Source organism: Ambystoma mexicanum, chromosome 5p (assembly GCF_040938575.1).
Source record: "Ambystoma mexicanum isolate Mex_15411 chromosome 5p, UKY_AmexF1_1, whole genome shotgun sequence".
NCBI lineage: Eukaryota > Metazoa > Chordata > Amphibia > Caudata > Ambystomatidae > Ambystoma > Ambystoma mexicanum.
Window position 1 is genome coordinate 985,116,062 of NC_090930.1, and position 22,554 is coordinate 985,138,615.

General features: G+C 46.8%; 1 protein-coding gene across 3 annotated transcripts in view; it reads right to left on the minus strand.

Annotated features, from left to right (window-relative positions):
* The window catches only part of LYRM4 (LYR motif containing 4), a 626,023-nt gene that overhangs the window by 354,423 nt on the left and 249,046 nt on the right, over positions 1-22,554 (minus strand). For all 3 annotated transcript variants that reach the window (XM_069613461.1, XM_069613460.1, XM_069613459.1), the window contains exon 2: positions 12,116-12,236. In XM_069613461.1, coding sequence (XP_069469562.1) covers positions 12,116-12,236 — 121 coding nt within the window. The remainder of the gene's footprint in view (positions 1-12,115; positions 12,237-22,554) is intronic.

Below are 22,554 nucleotides of genomic sequence, written 5' to 3' on the forward strand. Positions count from 1 at the left end.
CTGACTGTGGTGTGTGATGGTGCAGCGCCCTCCCAATTGTATCCTAATGAGCACTGTATAATGTATTGGGTATGTTTATTTCTCTCCCTCTGGTGTAGGAGCTGAGGTTGGGTACTTGGTATTTCCTTGCTATCTATCGTGACATGATCTATCGTGGCATGGGTCTGTTGGAGCTAGGGTGTGGTTTAGCTGCAGGGTGCTACTGAAGAATCGTCCTAGTACTTCCGTCTTGGTCTGACTGCGTGTTCAGTCTTCAGTGTCCTATGATGGCTATCTCTCGGTTAGTCGTTCGGTATGTCGTGGAATGTCTTCCATAGATTCTTTTTCAGTCAATTGCTTAGTGGGAATTGGGATTTGTGTCTTGGGTATGAATAGCAAGGCTGGAGAAAATTGGGGTCGCTAAGGAACAAGTTACTTACCTGTAACTGTTGTTCTCCAGCATGGGTCTGGCATGGATTCACATGCTCATGAATATTCCCCGTCATCAGGCTGGGAATCCGCGGTAAAGAAAAAATCAGTATCAGTTTCGTTTCTGACCTGTCCTCCTTAGTAGTAACCAATCACTGGTCTCTGGGTCATACTACCCCCCTGCCTCTCCGTAAGCCCCACCCCTGGCAGCCATCCTCAGATTTGGTAGCACGTAAAGTGGCAGTATGACTAAGTGAAGAGCCGCAGAGGGGTAGGAGGGAGGGTTCGAATGTGAATGCATGCCAGACCCATCCTGGAGAACAACAGTTACAGGTACGTAACTTGTTCCTTCTCCAGCATGGGGTCTGGCATGGATTCATATGCTCATGAATATAATACCTAGCAGTACACACATGCACAACCACGGGAGGTGGCAAAGGCTCAACATTAAGCATTACATAAACTCAACATAAAGCAACTCTTACCTCCTCACGAGGCCCACCTTCAGGTGAACAGGTTGCACAGCACTGCTTGGCCGACCCTTGACTCCTCCCTGGAATCCCGGTCGACGCAGTAGAATCTCGTGAAGGTGTGCATCAACCTCCACGTAGCAGCCCTGCAGATATCCAGCAGAGGCACACCAGACAAGAACGCCATGGTAGCAGCAATCGCTCTGGTCGAATGGGCTCTTGGACGGCCGGGCAACGGTCGGTTTGCCAACCGGTGACAGTGCATGATGCAGCCGGAGAGCCATCTGGAAATGGAAGCCTTCGAGAGGGCCTTCCCTTGGTTCACAGGTCGAAAGTTCACAAAAAGCTGTGATGCCTTCCGAAAACTCTTAGTGTGCTCCACGTAGAACTTCAGCGCTCTAGCTACATCCAGCGAGTGCAAAGTCCTCTCGGCCGGCGACGAAGGTGACGGGAAGAAAACTGGTAACACTAAGGGCTCGTTGAGGTGGAAGTCTGACGGCACCTTGGGCATGAAGGAGGGGTGCGTCCTCAGCACCACCCTTGTCTCGTGGAAAGTCAAGTATGGAGGCTTGCAGGATAGGGCCTGGATCTCTCCCACCCATCGTGCGGAGGTGATGGCCACCAGGAACGCTGTTTTCCACGACAGGAACTTCAATGGTGCCGAATGCAGAGGCTCGAATGGTGGCCCCATGAGCCTGGTCAGCACCACGTTGAGCTCACACCCTGGGGCTGGAGCCTTCAACAGCGGGAACGATCAGAACAGTCCTTTCATAAATTCCTTCACCAGGCGATGAGACCACAGGGATGACTGTCCTGCAGTCCTGGTGTATCGGGAAATCGCTGCCAGATGTATCTTGATGGAAGCGTGAGCCAGTCCAGCCTTGGCCAGCTACAGTAGGTACAGTAGCACTTGAGGGGACGTAATCCATAGAGGGTTAATCTTCTGTGCACGGCACCAGACAGAGAACCTCTTCCACTTGTGTCCGTAGCACTTGAGAGTTGAGGACGCCCTGGCCTTTGCAAGAACCTCTCTGCAGTCCGCCGGGATATCGTACCCTCCAAACTCTAGTGCTGCAGGAGCCAGGCCTGCAAGTTCAGCGACTCTGGGTCGTGATGAAGGATGGCACCTCCTTCTCTGGAGAGAAGATCTGCGTCGGTCGACAGTTTGACTGGTGGGGACGCTGACAAGTCCAGAAGGTCCGGGAACCAGATCTGTCTCGGCCACGCCGGTGCGACGAGGATCTTCCTGCACCGGGACCTCTTGAGTTGGTTGACAAGTCGCAGTAGCAACGGCGGGAACGCATACAGGAACAGGCCGTCCTAGGGGAACGAGAAAGCATCGCCCATGCTCTTTTGCTGGGGAAACCTGCTGGCGAACCTCTGGCACTTGGAGTTCATCGCCAACAGGTCGATCTGGGGTTTTCCACATTGTTGGAAGAGTCGATCCACTTGGTCTTGACGTAGTTCCCACTCGTGGCATGAGTGCAGCTCCCTGCTGAGTGAGTCGGTGATGGTGTTCTTTATCCCTGCTAGATGAAAGGGTACCAGAAACACCCCCAGGGCAACGGCCCAATGCCACAGTTCCTGGGCTTCCTTGGATAGGGCTGGGGATATGGTTCCTCCCTGCTTCCGGATGTAGAACATCGTGGTGGGGTTGTCGGTGAAGATCCTCACACCTTGCCCCTGAGGGACGGGAGAAACAACCTGAGGGCCCAGAACACTGCTCGGAGTTCCAGGATGTTGATGTGGAGTGGCCTCTCCTCCGGGAGCCAAAGGCCTCTCGCGTAAAGATCTCCGGTGTGCGCTCCCCACCCTTCCAGGGAGGCATCCGTCGTCACTGTCACCTGGTGTGCTGGGGTCTGAAAGTGCGTGCCTGCCGCAAGATGCGTGCGGGTGACCCACCACCGAATTGCTTGGCGGAAAACTTAGTTGAGCGGGATCTTGTCCTTGAAGCTGCCCGCCGCTTGCATCCAACGGGCGTCGAGGAACTCCTGTAGGGGACGCATCCGAAGCCTGCATAGGCGCACCAGGTAGATGCATGAGGACATCATCGCGAAAAGGGACTTGATGGGCCTCACCCTGGCCACGTCCGTGGCCAGCAGACGTTGCACCTTGCCCAGGATGGCCTTCGTCCTTTCCTCCGACGGCAAGGCCAATCACGCTACTGTATCGAGCCTGGCTCCCAGAAACAGTGCGACCTGCAACGGAACCAGGTGGGATTTGGGGAAGTTGATGGAGTATCCCAGGTCCGTGATCAGCTGGACGGTCTTCGCTGTGTGCTCGACGGCGAGTTCCCTTGTTTTCGCTCGGATGAGCCAATCATCCAGGTAGGGGTAGACGTGGATCCCCTGCAGGCGCTGCTGCGCCGCCACTGGTGCCAGGCACTTGGTGAATACCCTGGGTGCCGACTTCAATCCGAATGAGAGGGCCTTGAATTGGTAGTGCCGTCCTTGGACCACGAACCTGAGAAACTTTCGGTGTCCTTTTAGAATGGGGATGTGAAAGTACGCATCCTCCAAATCCAACGATGATAGGAAGTTGCCCACCTCCAGCTGGCCCAGCACGTGCTGGAGGGTGACCATCCGCAACGTCTGTGCCTTGATGTATTTGTTTAATCGACGCAAGTCCAGGATGGGACGCCATCCTCCTGTCTTCTTTCTGACAAGGAAGTATCTTGAGTACACTCCGGAGCCCCGGAGCCTCTTTGGGACGAGCTTGATGGCTCCATTCATGAGCATCGCCCTTACTTCTAACAGCAGTTGAGGGATGTGGTTTTCCTTCCTGGGCACGGGAGGAATGCGGGGGCACTTTTTTTTTAGAAATTCAAGAGTGTGCCTGCAGCCCAGGGCATCCAGCACCCAACGGTCAGTGGAGATGGACTCCCACATGCTGACGAACTTCGCCAGCCGGCCTCCCACTGGGGTGCTCAGGTGGGGGCTCGACGCTACGGCCGGTTCAGTCTTGCTTGGCAGCGGCCTTGCCGCCTTGGCCTCCCTGGCGACGACGGCGAGATCACCTGACTTGCCTCATCCTCTGTAGGCCTCTTGCGACGAGGAGCGGGCCGGGCGCCGGTACGTCGAGGAGCCACCGCCGAATCCTTCGGAGGTACCTTGCTTGCCTCCGGAGTTCCGAAAGGGCGGCCGTCGTCGTTGCAAAACTCCCAAGGCCCGAGTCGTCTCTGTGTCGGTCTTGATGGCCTGAAGTGACTCATCCACTTTCCAAACAGGTTGTTCCCCGTCGAAGGGCATGTCCAAAACTCTGGTTTGCACGTCCTGGCGGAAATCCGTTTCCTTGAGCCATCCCCGCCGTCGATGGCAAACGCTGTTGTCCAACTGGCGGAAACCGGTGTCGGCAATGTCCATGGACACCGTTATGGCATGGTCCGACGTCACCTCACCTTCCTGTAGGATTGCCAGGGCCTCTGCCCTCTTGTCGTCCGGTAGGAAGTCCAACAGGGGGGAGATCTTGTACCACAAGAAAGACAGATCGGAAACAAAACTGATACTGATTTTTCCTTTACCGAGGATTCCCAGCCTGACGACAGGGAATATTCATGAGCATGTGAATGAACCAGAGTGGTGTTTGTCCAGGTTTATTAAATCAAGTGTTAAAGGAAGTGTGCATAACTCCGTCTCGTCTCCTCCTCGTCCAGGTACTTGGCTGATGTGTGCCTGCATTAATAATATAAGACTGATATGTGTTTATCTCACTCAAATGAGGAGGTGCACTCCTAGTTGGTCTCTTCTTCGTCCCAGTGTTGAGGTAGCATTTTTGGGGGACATTTTGGAGGGAAGAAAAGGACTGACAGCAGCCTACAAAGACTTGAGAGATAGAAATGTCTTCTGGAAAGGGAATGGGGGATAGCATGCCTCACCCAAATACATCCTCTCCCCACTCCCCAACATCCCCTCCACCCAGGTGGTCCTCTCTCGCATATCCATCCCCAGGGTCGGGACCCAAAAGCGATGGCTTTTCCCTGGCCACCTGAGAGGAGGATCAAGGGGGAAAAGAAGTGAGGGCGACCTCAGGTCCTCAAAGAGGCTTGGATTAATTTGTGTGCCATCTGTGACACGTGGCACACTCATGCAGCAAATTGTGCGAGATGGAAGAATCTGCCTGAGCAACGATATTAGCTCAGACAGATTCTCTTTTTATTAATCTCATACCAGCAAAGGGTAGTGCTTTTATTCCTTTGCGTGTGCACTTGGGACTCACAAGTTGTTATATAATTTGTGAATCTGGCCTAAAGCTTTGCGTCATCTGATTAGATGACAAGTATGCCACATGTTTTACAGTGAATAAAACCGGTTGATGGGAAGATTAGTTTACTAAAAACAAAATGCAATATTTTGTTGGACCAAACCAAACAGTTTGCAAACATGTAACAAACTGATATTTTCATGAGATCAGACAAATCCAAGCATGGTGATTTCTTTTGCTAACACTGAACCGAACCGAATCTTCCACCTTTGCTGTGGAAAAAAACATATTTTAAGAAGCAAACACTTTGATAAACTAACACTTCAAAACCGGGAACAGGAGCGGTCTAGACTGTTGCTGACATGTGGAGATTCATCACGCAGCAGAAATCCAAGTCGCGAGACAAGCTGGCCCAGCCATGGTGTAAAGTGTATGCAGGCAAGAAGCCAGGCTTCCCTTCTAGCGGAGGCGCCAGCTTGGAAGGCAAGCAGAAGGAAAGCCAGCCTTGCTCTCATGCCAGAAACTTCCTGCCAGCTTTGGCAAAGCATTAAACGCTGGCTGCAGCGTGCTTTCCCAGCAACAGCGGCTGTTTACTGTGCTTAGGCGACGCACGAGGTGAATGGGGACAGCTCGCAGTAGTTCGAGCTGACAAAAAGAACAGCCAAGAATTACCTTCATGTGGCCGACAAAATTAAATCCTTTTTTGCCCCATTGCAGTTCATAAAGTACCTTTACCAGGATGTCGAAATATGACTTGGAAAAGGCGTGGCTGATATCTCAACAAGTATCCTTTACCATCTTGTAAAAAATAAAATTATTTGAGTGTAAAATGTGCTTTTGCTCTTCTTTGTGAACACTGTATTGCTCATGTGTATTTTAAAGTGTCCTTGATGGTTGAAAGTCTCAAGCTCTGCTCGTAAACTGCCTCCATGCATGACTGCCAATGCCTCAGAGGCTTGTCGGAAGTTTAAAATCTCCTTACAAGCCACCTACATTTTCCTACCCTGAACGCTGATCTAGTTTATACAAAATAGGGTTAACTTAATACTTTTCTTTTTGGAACTATGTTTTTTGATAATGCATTACTTTTTGTCATCGGACACACTGCAATGTCACATGTCTAGATTGTGGACCAGAGTTGTTGAAGAGAATTGTACTTTTTGGGGTTCTCTGGTCCCATTTTATGCTACCTATAAACGTGTTGCACTTTCTTTGCTGGTTTCCTGGATTTTTGACTGATTTTTCTGTGACCAGAGCAACCTCCACTGAGAATTCCCACTGTCTCGAACTCCATTATAATGTATCATTTGGCAGTCCATAGGGCCCCTAAGAGATGATTTTAAACGCCCAACTTCTGTCCCATTCTCTGAGCTTTACCGGGGGTGCAGTCATTTTTAGCATGTTAACCCACTCTCACAGTATGCAGCCATTGCAGTACTCCTATATTTTGAACCACTACTCACAACATTTATTTTTGGTCGTCCCTTTGTCTGTGGGGGCAAAGGGATATGCCTAAAATTGTTTTATGGGCTGATCCAAGCCTCATCCATGAGGGTAAAAAAGGATCTGGCTGGGAATTACTGGGAACATTTTAGGGTCTCTGCTGGATTTGTGCTTTTTTTAAAGATCATTTCAAAGTAAGAGAATTCCTCAGAAATGATATATACTCTCAAACTATTCTTCTGCTATAGTCCAAAAGGAGGGAGGGTGGGGGGGGGGGGGGGTGGTAAGGTGTTATAAAAATACATTGATTTTAAATGGGGGAAACAAGAGGTGCAGTATTGTATGCAAAATCAAGCTATATGACCTTTGAATCCAACCCAAAAATATCTTTCTTGGCTTCATGTGTAGCTTGACAGATATATATATATGCTGGCAGTTCTTTGTAAATTATAATTGGGATTTCTGGTTTTCAGTGGAAACTGATGAACCCTGAAAAAACCCCAGCAAGCGAGAAAGTGCTGGCTCGGGTCAAACCAAAAATACCCTTTTTCAACCCTTCCCAGTGGTGCCTTGGTGTGGCCCAGGATGGCAAAGAAGTTTGGAGGGGTTGAGGGAAGGGGTCAAGGGGTGGCTGGAGAGGGTACTTGTTATACAATCAGAGAATGTCCCAGGTCTCCACCCTCCACCCCCCCACGTATGCCTGCTCCTATTGCTTCGGCTCCTGTCCCCTGACCTTCAAAAACACTGCATATTCTGTTGCATCGCTTTCTTTGTAAATACAAATGAAAAAAATTGATAATGGTTGGGTGGCAATTTTGAGTAATTGTGAACAAAGTTCAAGTATTTTTTTGCGGCTGTGGATGCACATCTCAATTTCCCAAATGCCTCAAGATTGCCCTTGACCACTGACAAATTAGTATTTACAAAAAATGGTATAACAGATTTTTCTGTGTCTTGAATTGTGCTCCAGACCCTCATTTTCTCCTCCCTCAAATGTAGGGTTTTACTAAGACATGCACAGACTACAAAAAAAGGTAAGCCGTCATTTTTTCCTTAAAAAACTATTTGTCAGTGGGCAGGTGCTACTTTCATTGGGTGTGGGTCCCAGACCCAACTTTATTGGTTTATTTCTTGGGGGTCCGGGAAGCTTACTTCCCGAGTTGCCCTGCTTCGCATGTTTGGCTGGCTGAGGGTATCCCACTACTCCATTCTGCCCCTACCAACCATCCTGGTCACTCCTGTACCTTTTAAGGTCTCTCCCAGTAGTCTTTGGTCGCTCTCCGGGTCTTTCCGATTTGGTTTTGGGCTTCTGCAGCCCTCCCGCGACCCCTCGGTTTCTCTGCTTCTGACTACTCCTGGGAAGTCTCGACAGCTTGCTCCTCCAGAGAAGGCTAGACTAGTTATCAAGTCCTTTAGCAAGGGATTCCCCTGGGCTTCCTCCAGTCCTTGGCACTTTGCCATCATACAAAGGTTCCCTTTTTCTCTGGCAAGGCCTCTGACCCACAGCTCCTTCTCCTGTAGCATAATTTCCTTGCTCCTTCAGGGAGGGGGGCTTGACAACACTTCCTGGTTTCCTTCCTCTATTTCCACTACTGTTGGGCCAATAGGAAACCAACTGCTAGACAGCTCACTGCAGTTCCCATAGGTAATCGCTCCACCTCTCCCTCATCATCATTTAACATCACGAGAAGCTGCAGGTGAGTGCACAGGGCCAGCAACCCTTTTGGGCCTGGCTACACCCTATTTTTGCCCTGTGAGACTCAGCGGAGATGAGGCCCGCTCCCCTCGCAGCCCCCAACCTCCATTTCCTTCTTCCCTCCCTCCTCCCAGCCATCCCTCGACCCGTCATTGGCTGATGGAAGCATCCCTGGCTGGTGTAACCAGCGGCGCCTCCCTGCATGCTCTTTAACATCACGAGCAGCTGCAGGTGAGTGTGCAGGGCCAGCGACCCTTCTGGGCCTGGCTATGCCCCATTTTTGCCCTGTGAAACTAGGCGGAGATGAGGCCCGCTCCCCTCGCAGCCCCCAACTTCCATTTCCTTCTTCCCTCCCGCCTACCGGCCACCCCGAGACCCGTGATTGGCTGATGGAGACTCAATACTCACCTTCCCAGGGCAGCCCTCTGCCCAGCAGCCCCTGCGGCTAATAGCCTCGAAGCAAAGGGCGGCTCCTGCATTGGCGGCTCCAAAATGTGTCTGCAGGTGTTTGCAGGGGAAACCTGAGAAGCCAGCAGTTACCAGACACCATCAAAAATCGTAAGTGTGGCATGGGTGGGGTGTAGAGCAATTACTCTACACCAGAAAGCCCCCGCCACTCTACCTTACATTTCCATAACACAGACTGCCATAGACCTAGCCCATGCATACTTAGAAAGGTTTGTGACCACCAGCCCAAATCTCTCCATGACAGTATTGGAAATGTTGCCTTGTATTGCATCCTAACACACTAATCAATTTTAACAAGTGCCACAGCTGTAGGAAATTGAGAACATTAGCCTGAGCCATATCAAGATAGGATTTTAAATGTTAGCATCTGCCACCTAGAATTGAAAGCATTAGCCTGTGCCATATCTAGATAGGATTGGGAATGTTGGCATCTGTCACACTTAGATGGAACTCGAATATTAGCATGTGCCACACTTAGAATTTGAGAACATTAGTCTACGCCATATCTAGACAGGACAGTGATTTCACCAATGTTAGCATGTGCCACACTTAGACAGAACTATGTAGGTCAGCATGTTAAATGTCATATAACCCACTAACCAACATAAACTCAAACTCTTTGCATACTTATATCACTGAAAAACTCACACAACCATCTCTCGCACAATAAGCTGCACACACTTCACCACACCGCAACACATAAGCTGCACCAACAGCGCATGCGGACTGACACCGATCCAATACTTGCAACAAAGCTCTACACCCGGTGTCCACCGAGTTCAAACTGCCAACAGTATAGCCCCCCTCTCACTATCCCACTCCCTCTTCACCTTACTAACCCTTCCCACCTTTTCGTTTACAGATCCGCCAGAGCACCAGGGGACCAATTCCGTTGGTGACAGAGCTCTATATAAGTACCTTTAACATAAGATAACATAACATTAGGGTGGAGTACACCCAAACACAGAACTTTATGAGTCAAAAATAGCATCCAACCAAGATCCTGACCCATCAGCCTTATAAGGAGAGTGGTAGTGAGGACTCATCCATACCATGTTTGCAGAGTGCCTACCACTATCAGAGGACCACCATTTGGACACCAGGTTAAACTGGGTGGCAGGGGCAGACTACATAACAAGGAGGCCAGTAGATCATTTGTGTAGTCAAGGGAGCCTTAGGGCAATCGACCTAAAAATCTATCACAGAAAAGGGAAACCCTGACATGGTGTGAACATTTCAAACAGAGGATATTGAAGCAAAATAATTTAATAGGATTTACATGAAAAACGATATAATCTCAGAAAGTTAAAAACGCAACACCATCAATAAGAAAATTCATCAAAAACATTACATGAAAATGTGGACATACAAACAAAATCACGCCTCACGTTTTACTGCACAGCGTGGTTAACACATCACTCCCAGTTAAAAGTCATCACCAAACTCATACATACACAAAGTTGCTATAAATACAACAAAAAACAGTTGTAACACGATCAAGATATCACTAGGATATCATTACAGGACCATTCATCGGCATCATTTTCATTCATAGAATGAATGCATTGTGTTAATTCGCCTAAGCCAACAAAGCTTGCTTTAAAATGTTCAATCCTTGTTAGTTGCAGATGCAGTTTTGGCTGTTGTGTTGAAATAATTTAGAGACACACCCTTCTTCAAGGCAAATAAAGTGTCTGCACTGAAATGGGGCGTCGTGTTAGCAATCTACTGATAAGACAAAGAATTCAAATTTGCCAGAAATATGCAGCGAAAATAAACGGAATCCTGGTTGTTGGCGGTGACCCTCTGGTAGCCCAAGAAGTGAAACACTTCATTTTGGATTGTACATGGGAGCCTTGTGGAAGCGGGAAGCTCTATGTTTTAGTCGCACATCTTGTTTGGACAATTCGTGACATCTCGGTCTTAGAGATCCTGCGTTCGTAGAGGACGCCAGCAAAACCACACACTGACAATTCCAACCCTGATTGGTATGGGGAGCAGTAGGCAAAGTGGGGGCAGTGGGCCCGCCAGTTCTGAGTTGATCCGAGCTGCCATTATAAAATTATTTCAAACAGTAGAAAAGACCATTCACCCAAACCTGAAGCTCTGGAGTCTCAAGTGCAAAATGATCTCTTAGGAAGATACGCATCATAGGCGTTAGGTCTACTCATTTAGTTGCCGAAAACACACATCAGGTCAAAGTACAAAATACCACTATTTAATGGACAACTATTATTTCCATCGATAATTAATCAGGCTTCAGACAACAATCGGGCGGAATCCTATTACTTTTAGAATTAGCCTCTTATACACGTAATCCTCTACTGGGTCTACAGCATGGTCCGAATTTGAAAGGACAAAAACATACACGCAAATAAAGATTTCTGCATGGTTTCGACATGTTTAATATTATTGGACACCATTCAATTTCTTAGACAGTTGTGTTTCCTTCAAATGCGGTCATTTACTATCCTGGTAAAAGCACGATCAGTTGGCAAAAAGAAGTGCATTGGATTAGAAAAGGTATACTGGTAACACATGGAAAAAAAGCAACAAAGCTGCATCAAAATTCATCTCGATATGCTGGAAGTGATTCTAGAGAACATGAGGAGGAAATGCACTCTTTGTGCCCGGTGCCATGCTGTAGAGTAAACTAGACTTGCTTCTGAGATTTGAACAGAGCAACAAACGGTTTAGAAAAGAGCTAGAGACCACTCTGTTTCATCACTCAGCTGCCCGAGGGCCACTGTAGGCCTCCCGGGAGTCCTTCCCGCGAAGAGCCAAGCGCTATTGTACTACCTGCTATTTCATTCCATCTAAGGCAGTATCCACTCCCACATGGCAATACCTGCCAGATTTAAGCACCACACTCATCAGAAAGGCAACCTGGAAAGTCAACCCATGCTGACAATAGCGCAAAGATGTTTACTAACCCCACTAATGTGCTCACCAGCAAATCCTCTATACGAAGCTGCTGAAGCAACCATTCAGATGCATGATGCAATTTAGACGGAAGAAAGTAGTGATGTGGAAAGTAGTCTGTAGAACCATCAAAAGGAGCTTGAAAGTCCAAAATACAAGTTACTAAAAAGGGCTGGCACAACATGTATTTAACACTCTACCTCAATATTGTGTTAACTAATGCAAGTTATCTCCATCCTGGTAAACAGTCACCAGAGAAAACACAAACGTCTAAGACCCAAACTTGTTTTGTCAAGATATCTACCAAAGCGTACATTTACTGTAGACACTTTTAGGAACCTTAATAAACATATCTGAGGGAAACATAGTGACTTACATTGCAAAAACCTCACACGATCGAAACGAGTTTTGTAGACTTAATCACGGCTGGAATTGCTTATCCTCCCCCCTTTTCTGTCCCCTTTTGTACACTTACATGGTAAACAAAAATAGATACAAATAAACGTACCTGTCGCTTAATCACTTCCAGGTTTTCCTTAGCTTTATTCACCAGCTTCTGCATCTCCTGAACATCAGAAACGCCTCTATTTTCTTTGAAGGCATCTCGGATTCTCCTGATAGCATAGGTCCTAAAAAGACACAATGAGAGCAGATACAGTAATTAATATCTGCTAAATTGGACGCCTAAATACACAGCACCAGTCCTTGTTTGTTAAAAGGTTGGTTTACACATGTATTTGGGTAAATCAATTTATGTAATTAACGAACTACTGACAGTCTTACGGGAATCTCACTCAAATGAACACATTTTTAATTTAACATATATCTGCTTTCTGCTAAAGAAAACGGTTTCTCTCATGTATAAGACATCGAGGCATTTCTTTATAGCTGCTCAGGCAGCAATGTTTTCTAAACTTAAGCAGCATAACTTTGAAACTACATTTCCCAAGGAGGTAGGGGAAAACAGCGATTCAACAAACAATTACAGTCATCTCGTGTCTACATTGCCCACAAAAGGGTTCACCCCCACCTCTTTCTTTTCTGGTACCACCTGTGGATAAAACTGAAGCATTCGCCTGACGGCTTATCAGATCCACACGGAGGGACTGATGGAGATAGGAATCTCCGGAAACAAGGGCCGGCAGCTTAAGTGCGGTCGAAAATGATGGGGGAACAAGCCATGTTTTTATTTCTTTTTCTTCTGATATTCACGCTGCTTTTATCGGCTTGTCTTTTGCCCATTAAATATTGGATGGCTGATCACTACATTGTTCTAAACTCTGCAAAGACAGATTTTTTCCGGCATGGACTATTCCCCCTCCTTCTCTACCTGCTTCGGTTTCGTCGCCTCCTTTTCTTCCTATTTCTCTTTTTGCCCATAATCTTTATCTAGACTCTAAGCTTTCATTTTCTTGACATATTTCTTTTCCCTCTCGCTCATGTCGCTTTCATCTATTTAACATTTGTGCGACTAGACCGTTTCTTACTTTTAATGCTGCTTAACCTTTAATCTCTTCTTTCCTTTTTTTCCCGTCATTTTTACTGTTCTTGTACTCTCTGTGGTCTTCCTTCTTCTCAATTGGCTCCTCTCAAATCCATCTTTAACTCTTCTGTTTGTCTCCTTTGTTCTCTTTCACCTCGTTATTTTATGAACTCCTCTCTCCTATCTCTTGAATGGTTGTCTATTCATTCTCGCCTTTAATACAAATGTTCTTCGTATGGTCTTTAAATCTCTTCATAATCTGGCTCCCTCTTATCTTTCATCTCTGGTTCCTTATTATGTGTCTTTGCGAACACTCTGCTCTCAGTCTCTTTTTCTCTTAACTGTTCCACTCCTCAGTCTCGCTTTGGCTCTTTTTCTTTACTCACTCCTTTTCATTGGAACGCGCTGCCTCTTTCCTTGCGTTGTATCTATTCATATTCGTCTTTCCAATCTGCTCTCAAAGCTTATCTTTTGTATCTAACCGCATGATATTGTAAAACATTTTTAATGCACTGTATTGTGACAACTGAACAGCGCTTTTGCGTATAGCGCAGTGCTCCAAATAAGATTTGGAGGTAGGAGTAATTTACTCCCTATTTTTTTAAGTTGGGAGTAAAATGATTTTTTAGGGAGTAAAAACAGAAGTCCAATTTCCAATAGGAGTATTTTATAAGCGGGTAAAAATATATTTGAACTACAAAACGGAAATGTTTTTGGTAATCATTTTTTATCTGCACCTTTATTCAAGCACATTTAAAGATACACGTTTACTTTTTCCGATCAGGCAGTGATAGTAGTTTCTTCCTGTGGTACTACGTGCACTACTGGTCCAAACATATGCAGTGAGATGTGTGGGTGAAAGCAGGGGGGAAAATGTTCTACATGTCTCCTATTTTTTGGTTGTAAGTAGTTTTACTCGCTATTTTTGTTTTTTGGGAGTAAAAGTGGCTGATACACCCCTTATCTGTAGGGCTGATATTGTGCTTAATAAATATTAAAAAAATACAAAATGTTTGACTCAAGTGGCCTAGTACACCCCAAACAAACCAAAAGGATGCCCTCACATAGAGGGGCTAAGTATTTGAAAGCTCAGATCGGCAAGCGACGTGACAAGGAGACAGAGCTTGATACCAAGATGTTCACATTCTTGGGGGAGTCTGGTATAGCCCTTAAGAAGGGTGTAACCCTTTTCCCCTCAAAGAGGTGGGTTTTAGAACGTGAGCACATGTGTACAGTGGGTATAGCCCAGGCTCCTATGGGCTATAACTACACGAACTGGTCCTCAGCGCATGTACTCTGTGAAGAACAGTTCAAATCAAAATAGGATGAGAGGTTTTTTCTATGCCCTTGGGCCGAGCGCCTTTTGGAGAGGTGAGCGGGACCTTCACTGCTGGATGATCGCTTTGCAGTATCCTCATGGGAATTCCCTGATCCCACACCTCTTGGTGAATACCTGTTTGATGCTGCCATGTGTCTCCACAGTGACCTGTGAGCCAATGGGGCTGCACTTCTTTCACCACAGCAGTCTGGGCTGTGTGCCTCTTCAAGGCAGCGCCCTAGAGCACAACACACAGGCACGGCCCGGTACTGAGCTCTGGGCAGCGCTCCCTGAGAATGTGGGAGTGCTACAGGACATCAAGGCCACAGGCCCACCTCTCTCCCTTGGCTGGTCCCATTCCACAGCCATGCCACCGGGACATTCTGGCAACGTGGTCTGGGGTTTGTTCTATGAAGGGCCTCCATAAGGCAATTCTCTGTCCGGGCTGCACCTGGCACATGCCACCCGGGACTTGAACTCTGCCAGCAACCCCCCACACTCCACTGCTCTCTGTGGCCCAAACCACACCACTTACATGGCCCCTGTGTGAGGAAGCTGTGTGTCTGGCCCTCCCTGCACCCCTGCCAAGAGTCTGAGGGGAAAACCCTATGGATACATCTCCTCACGCAGCCCTTGCTACGCTGCCGGAGTACAAGACATCTGAACTCTTTCTTCTAAGGCCTATAGTTTTTATAAAGTGTGCAGTTTAGTTTTTGTATCTCTCTTTTTAATCATTTTTAATGCTGCAGCTGCTTAGATAGGGGTAGTGTTCTTTGATAGGGGTAGATAGATTGAAAGGCACTTTGTAATAAGTAATTGTACTTTTTATAACAAATGGGGATTAAAACACACAAAGTGCTGGTATACTGAAAGCTTTGCCCAGTTACGACGAGGGAAAGGCTGGCGACTAGTCAAGAGGAAACAATCCCTAAAGTGTTCAGTACACTAGGGGTAATCATCATCAACAGTCTTAATTCAGAGATATTACATTTCCATCACAACACATTGCAAATAATTCATTCGAAAAAGAGAATCCAAGAAAGGTGGAAAAACAATCTTAAAAGTGGCACAAATCTCATACAATGAATCCATCCAGCAAAACAATACTCCACTTCGTAAACCAAAAACATAAAAAACAGGCATTATCTAACATATTTGCTACATTCAAAATCATGTTCAGAGAACTTGCAATTTTCAAATAATGCATTGCAACTAATGTCTGCGTAGTGTGTTCCCTTTTGAGATAGAGTAAGATCCATGTACATCTGTAACTTCTATACAAGTGACATAGTAAAGCAAACTGCACAGGTGATTCTAGTTAATTTTTGCAAAAAGGACTTCTATCTGACTCCTCCGCCATTTAACTGTGAATGAAGGTACTTTTAAAACAAGGTACTTTAAAACAAACATGGGCAATGGCAACAATTTGGGCTTTTGTGTAGACATGGGAAAAGCACTTGGCACGCAATGCCGTTATTAACTGGCTATTGATAGTAGTAAGAGCACAATGGTGCGAGTATTTGGGCATCCAATAGCAGTGCCTGGAAAATGCCGGATACTAATACGCAAGCCAAAACTGTAGGCTTTTCCAATGCTTGTTTTTAACCAGACTTCAGTGAAGGACATGCAGAGTGCTTATAAATAGAGTCGCTGAAGGCAGACCTGGTTAAGACATGTTTATTACACAAGCAGCGTGTCTACAGCTCCACTAAAGTCATTAACCCTCAGAAAAATGCTTTGAAAAAACACTGGCAGGCACTTTGAGTGCAAAGTTTGATGGTAAGGATTTATTAAAGTGGGCTCAAAGAGTTCACGTGAGGAGGTGTTTTGGTCGGGGAGCGGTGGAAACTGGATGGTAATGGCCATAGGGAGTGGCATGGCCATGGGCAGTCAATGGGTGGGCAAATAACCAAACACCACTTACAAGCTGTGTGTCCTTCCTCATATAGCATGTCTCCCTATCTGTACTCTAATACAATGGTTTTGGCGTAAAGGAGGTGCTGTAGCGCCACCTAATAGCCCAAACTAAACAGTAGCCTCTTACGAAGGCTTGCAATTATATTAAAAAATAACTGGCCCACAACTATTTTTGCAGGTGAAATATTACACTGCATTCACAGCCGCACAAATCCCATTTACAAATGTGTGTACTCGATCTCCTTAGGCAAACTTCGCTACCTTTACTTTTGTATTTGCCACGGATACTCCTGCACCCAACAGATGTCCAAGACCAATATTGCTTAAACATCTTTAATATGGGTTAGCCATCTCCATTCAATTCCCTCATTGCTGTGCAAAACGCTCTGCTAAAATATAATTCGGTTATTTTGATTTATTTGCAACCAAAACATTAACAGTCTCAACGCTGCTTCATATAAAAGAGGGTGATCAAGGCATGTAACACCTGCGTCAGTTTCTGGCAACAACGTATGGACTGGTCCACCATTCCTCCCGTATTGCATTCTACCGCCTCTCTGGCAAGTAGGCTTCCAGGATGGACTTGTATCATCCCTGCAGCTCGCCTCTACATGCCGCAGGATGATACCCAGCATGCATTTGTCTTTTGTATGCAGAATCTGTCTTCAGCCTGGCATTTATGTCCACATTTTTGAGAGTTTGTTGCTCTTTGTGTTGTTCTCATTTCATTCATCTATCCCCATGCATTACGGTTCCTTGCCCCTCATTGTTGAAGCCAGAATTTCAACAATTCAACATATCCACTATTTCCACTGCCCCAAGTGCACGTTGGCACGCCTGCTCCTTGTGCAAAAGGCTTCTTCTAACCTTGATGTTTTCTTGTGTTTTTTCAATCTGCAATGTCTTAGCCTTCCAGAAACGTGGGTTTCTTCCTTCAATGTGGATACTCCTGCTGCCCTGATTTGCTGCTTCACTTCTTTTTCTCACTTTCACAGTCTATCAGCCGTTGGCGGTGGCACTGGCATCCATTCTTCATGGTCCACCTTACCCCACTCTGTCTCTCTTCGTACTTGCACTTTTTTCAATCTCATTTTGCATCTTTTTCTAAGCCTTAAATGTGGATTCTTATACTCTAAGAAACTAAAGTAACAGAGAATACCAGGTCTATCCAAGCTATATGGTCTAACCTGGAGAGAACCGTTAAATTTATAAAGGCAAACAAAAGACCATAAAGCGGGGTTCTCTGTGTGGTAAGCTCTAGACCAGTGAACACACTTACACAAGAAATATATCATGTAAAAACAAAATATATAAAGTCAATCAATCCAATTTACTTTACTAAATTCATTTTTAAATTTAAATTTTATTATTTAATAATAAATGTTTAGAAAAAGATATACCAATCCAAAGTCATAATATATATCTAAAAATCATCCATCGTGCCAACCTAATAGCACCTCTAAAAAATATATCAGACACTCAAAGTCAGTCTCATACAACACTGTATTACCATCCTCTCCCAGAGAGCATACTGCAAACACACTTCACTCATACTCAAACATTCAAATTCAATTCACCATTATTTCTTTCAATTATAATTGTTGTTTCCTTCAATTATAACAATTCACAGACTACTATAAAACAGTGTACTAAAATACAAACTCCAATACCAACAATATATCGGAGAGTATCACAGTGGAATAACAAAATATTCTACATAATACACAACACTGTGATATAAACTTCTGTCTTTACTACAACATCAAATTCCCCGGCCCAACATGTTTCTTTCTATATATATTCAGTTTCTTTAGAAATTCCTCAGGGGTAAGTGGGTCCAGTATTTTCAGGGGAGTTGGAATAGAGATACGACGTGTGGACAGGACACGGAGCTTACAAGGATGCACCGTTGATTCCCGGCCAGGCACACCCCTGGCTGTACGGATTCAAAATATGGATAACATGGAATGTCCAAGGCCTGAACTCACTGAGAAAACGCAAATCTGTCGAACACAGGCTGGCTCAACTTGAAGCGGACATCGTATGCCTGCAAGAGACTCACCTGCTAACGCCTGACGAAAAGCGATTCAGTCCCCAACGATACCCCAGACGCTACTTCGCCTCGTCGGGCCATAAGAAAAGGGGTGTAGCTATTCTCCCCAGCCGCAATGTTCCCCTAAAGCAAATCACAATTAAGCAAGATCCTGAGGGGAGATACCTACTGCTTAAGGGCCTACTTCTTGAGCTTCCAATCACCATCTGTGTAATATACTCTCCAAACAACAGTAAACACCTTTACAGAAGGGCGCCTGCTGATCGGAGGTGATTTCAACCTTACCTCAGACCCCAACACCGACAAAACTCTGCCTCCATCCAGAGTCAACTTTGTCCGAGCATTGGGAATGGCAGAATTTCTGAGGGAAACTGGCACCGTCAATGCATGGTGGCTCACTAACAACGGGTCATGAGATTATACATTCTTCTAACATGTCCACGGGGGGTTCTCAAGGATAGACGTACTCTTTGTGTCTAGCGCCTTATTCCCATGCATCGAGGACATTCAGATTGTCCTTAAGTAATATCGGATCACGCTCCAGTGATAGCCCGGATGCGAATGGAGGGCCTCCTAGCGCCCCCTCAAAGGCCATGGAAACTGCAGGACTAGGTTTTAACAGACGTAGCATCCAGCCGAGAGCATGCAGACTCACTCAAGAACTACTTCCGGGCAAACACTGCAAAAGGCACCTCTGAAGTCATGGTCTGGGATGCGATGAAGCAGGTAATCCACAGGAAAGCTATCAACTGCACAACAGCATATGAGCATTGCCACCAACTCCAACTCACTAAGCTGGAAGAAGAGGTGGGGAACCGAGAGGCCAGCTTCAAAAAATGCTAGTCAACGAATGCAGGAAGGGACCTCAAAAAAGCAAAGGCAGCACTCGAAATGCACTTGGCAGATGGCCCGGCCCGCGCCCTGGCCTACACGAAGCAATATTACTACCTACACAGCAACAAAGCTAATCAACTACTGTCGCATAAACTCAAAAAACATCACTCCCGGAACAATATACTCATCCTATGCGACCACTGCAGCAACCCTTGCTGCGCAGAAGCAGAAAAAACAGTTCATAATGGAGCACCACAGGGACATCATGTCAGGGGGCAACAACCGACAAAGAAGCACAAACTCGATACCTGCGCACTATCCAGAGAACCCTCCTCCCACCCCAACTGGATGCACTGGAGCTCCCTATCACTACGGACAAAGTCATCGGGACTACCCGCTCCCTAAAGGACACGGCCCCTGGCCCCGATGGACTCTCCAACCAGTTCTATAAAAATGTGTGCATATCTTGGCTCCCCGACCTGGCATTCCTATACAACACTTTTTTCTCGACCGGTAGCCTCACCCCTTCAATGGAGGAATCCCTGACCGTATTGATACTGAAACCTGGGAAAGATCCAGAACTCTGTGCTTCGTACAGGCCTATCACACTGATGAACAATGACGCCAACATTTTCTCCAAGATCCTGGCGCACAGATTAGCGAACATCCTTCCAGAGCTGATCCATCCGGACCAGACGGGATTCATCCGAGGCCTCACCACGGTCTATAACTCCAGGCGCACCTTAAATATCATTGAGTCGACAAACAGAACAGAAGAGCAGATGGCGGTCTTGTCACTTGACGCCCACAAAGCATTCGGCAGGACTGGGGCTTTGCAGAAGAAACCTTGAAGCACTTCGGCTTCGGCCCTAACTTATCGAAATGGGCACTGGCAAATTATCAGCATCCCACCACGTCCATTCGAATGAACGGTGCCAGATCACCCAGAGGCACTCGACAGAGCTGCACCCTATCTCTGCTCATATTTGCCCTATCTATGGAGCCATTCGCCTGCAGAATTTGCCAGAACCCGCAGATCCACAGCCTCAAGGCGAAAGGGGAAACCTTGAAAACAGCCCTTTATGCGGACGATGTCCTGCTGACCCTGACCCAGCCTGAAATCTCCATGAATTCCCTCTGGCAGGAACTGGACAGTTTTAGGGTGGTGTCAGGTTTTAGCATCAACCTGATAAAATCTACAGCCCTGGGAATCAATACCCCACCAGCCCTCCTGAACTCCCTGGCAACCAAGTTCCCCACCTAGCTACCTGGGAATCCAAATTCCGAGTAAACCTGAATGGGCATACAAGCAACATTTTCTGCCAATATTTAAAGAGCTGCAGTCGGATCTGACCCGATGGCAAAAACAGGAAGTGTCCTGGTTGGGGAGACTCACTGCAGTAAAAATGAACTTGGTGCAGAGATTGATTTACCACTGCCTGGCCCTTCCGATTTCAGTAACTAAAGAAGATCTTCAGAAACTTCAATCGCAAATTTTAAAATTTGTCCGGGCGGGGAAAAAGCCAAGGATAGCCAGGTCAGTGATGCTTCGAAGCCCAAGGTCTGGGGGGCTGGGAGGCCCGGAGGTCGAAAGATACTGCCTAGCGGCACAGCTCTCCCCAGCCTTTACGTGGACCAGAATCACCAATCGCCCACTCTGGCTGAACCCTGCCCTTTACAATCGCTGCCCCACATCGAGTGGCCCAGGAATCCCTCCGAGGCTGGGCCCCTCACAGCGCCCAGAAACGCAGTGTAAAACTGGAAGAAAGCGGCCCGACGGTGGAACTGCAGCTCTACAGTGGAACCCCTATCCCCTATCGGGGAGAACACCGATTTCACACTGGGGATCTCTCTGAACAGCTTCGACAGGTGGAAGGTGGGAGGGCTGAGGCGAATTGCAGATTTCTGCGTTAACGGCACACTGCTGACATTTGAAGAATGTAAAACAAAATTCAAAGTCCCAGAGGAGGAGCGGTTTCGCTACACCCAGTTTAGACACTGGCTGTCCCATGACACGATCAAATCGCATGGAAGTAGGGAACTGACAGCGCTTGAACGCACCCAGACAGCGCTCGCACCCAGTGGGAAGATCTCAACCCTTTACAGGCTCCTGGACAGACGACACCCGAACAAGTAGGAAGCTTACATGCTAAGGTGGGAACGGGACATAGGTAGGGAACTGGGAGTAGAGGAGTGAAACCGCATCTGGACAAGACTCCACAAGAGCTGAAAATGTGTCACCAACAAAGAAGGGGCGATCAAAGTGTGCTACAAGTGGTATTTGATGCCAGAGACACTCATCACAAGCAACCTCGCTATTCCACTGCAGTGCTGGAGAGGCTGTGCAGACATTGGCACCTTATTTCACCTGTTGTGGTCCTGCCCGAAAGCTGCAAGATTCTGGAAAGAGGTCCTCGAACAGATCAAATTACTCACCGGCATATCAATCCGGTGGGACCCAGGAATAGTCCTATTAGGAGAAGGCCAATTCCCTGATGACTGGCAGATTGGCAGACCTCTGCTCGCATCTGCTTACAGCAGCAAAAATCTCTATAGCAAGGCTGTGGAAACCCCCCCGACGGCCCAGCGGTTTCCATGTGGTGGACCAAGTTTTGGGACATCGCAGTTGCGAAAAACATATCCGCCCTCCACGCAGGAAATAGAGGCAAATTCTTCACCATCTGGACGCCCTTTTTGGACTACGCACAATTCCCAGGCATGGCACGACAACCGCCTTCCCTACACTGGATGTCCAAGCTTGACTGAAGAGACTCGCACACTCCTGCAAGGGCCATTCGCACCCTTGGGACCGGGCAAGCAGCTCGAAATGCAGCAGTGCAGCAGCCAGCCTATCTGCCCTGACGCACTCGCCCCATAACCACGAGACTGACGGCTTACCCCAGCAGCAGCCTCCACTCATGACAACTCACGGCTTGAAGCTGCCCCCCATGCCCAAGAAGCTCACCTCCTGACCCCTCCCCACCTTTTTTGCACCCACAATGTTATGTTGGACATTTGTTTTTGATTTACGTTTCAGTTGTGAATCGTGCCTTTGTATTATGACGGCTTGAATAATGTACTTAGTTGCATATGTTTGTCATCAAAATCTTAATAAAAAGTCTTGTTGAAAAAAAGAAAGATGTCTAAGAGATTCTATTTTAGTTGAATGGAACAAACATCAGTTCCTTAGTTCCTTAAATGTTTTGGCAAACTACTAGGAGACTTCAAATATATGTGAAAAACAGAACCGCATATACATTCAGGTAAACATTAATATATAGGGCTCGGCAGTTCTACATCTGCTCAAGTAGCAATAATTTCACTGCCCGTACCACTGCATCA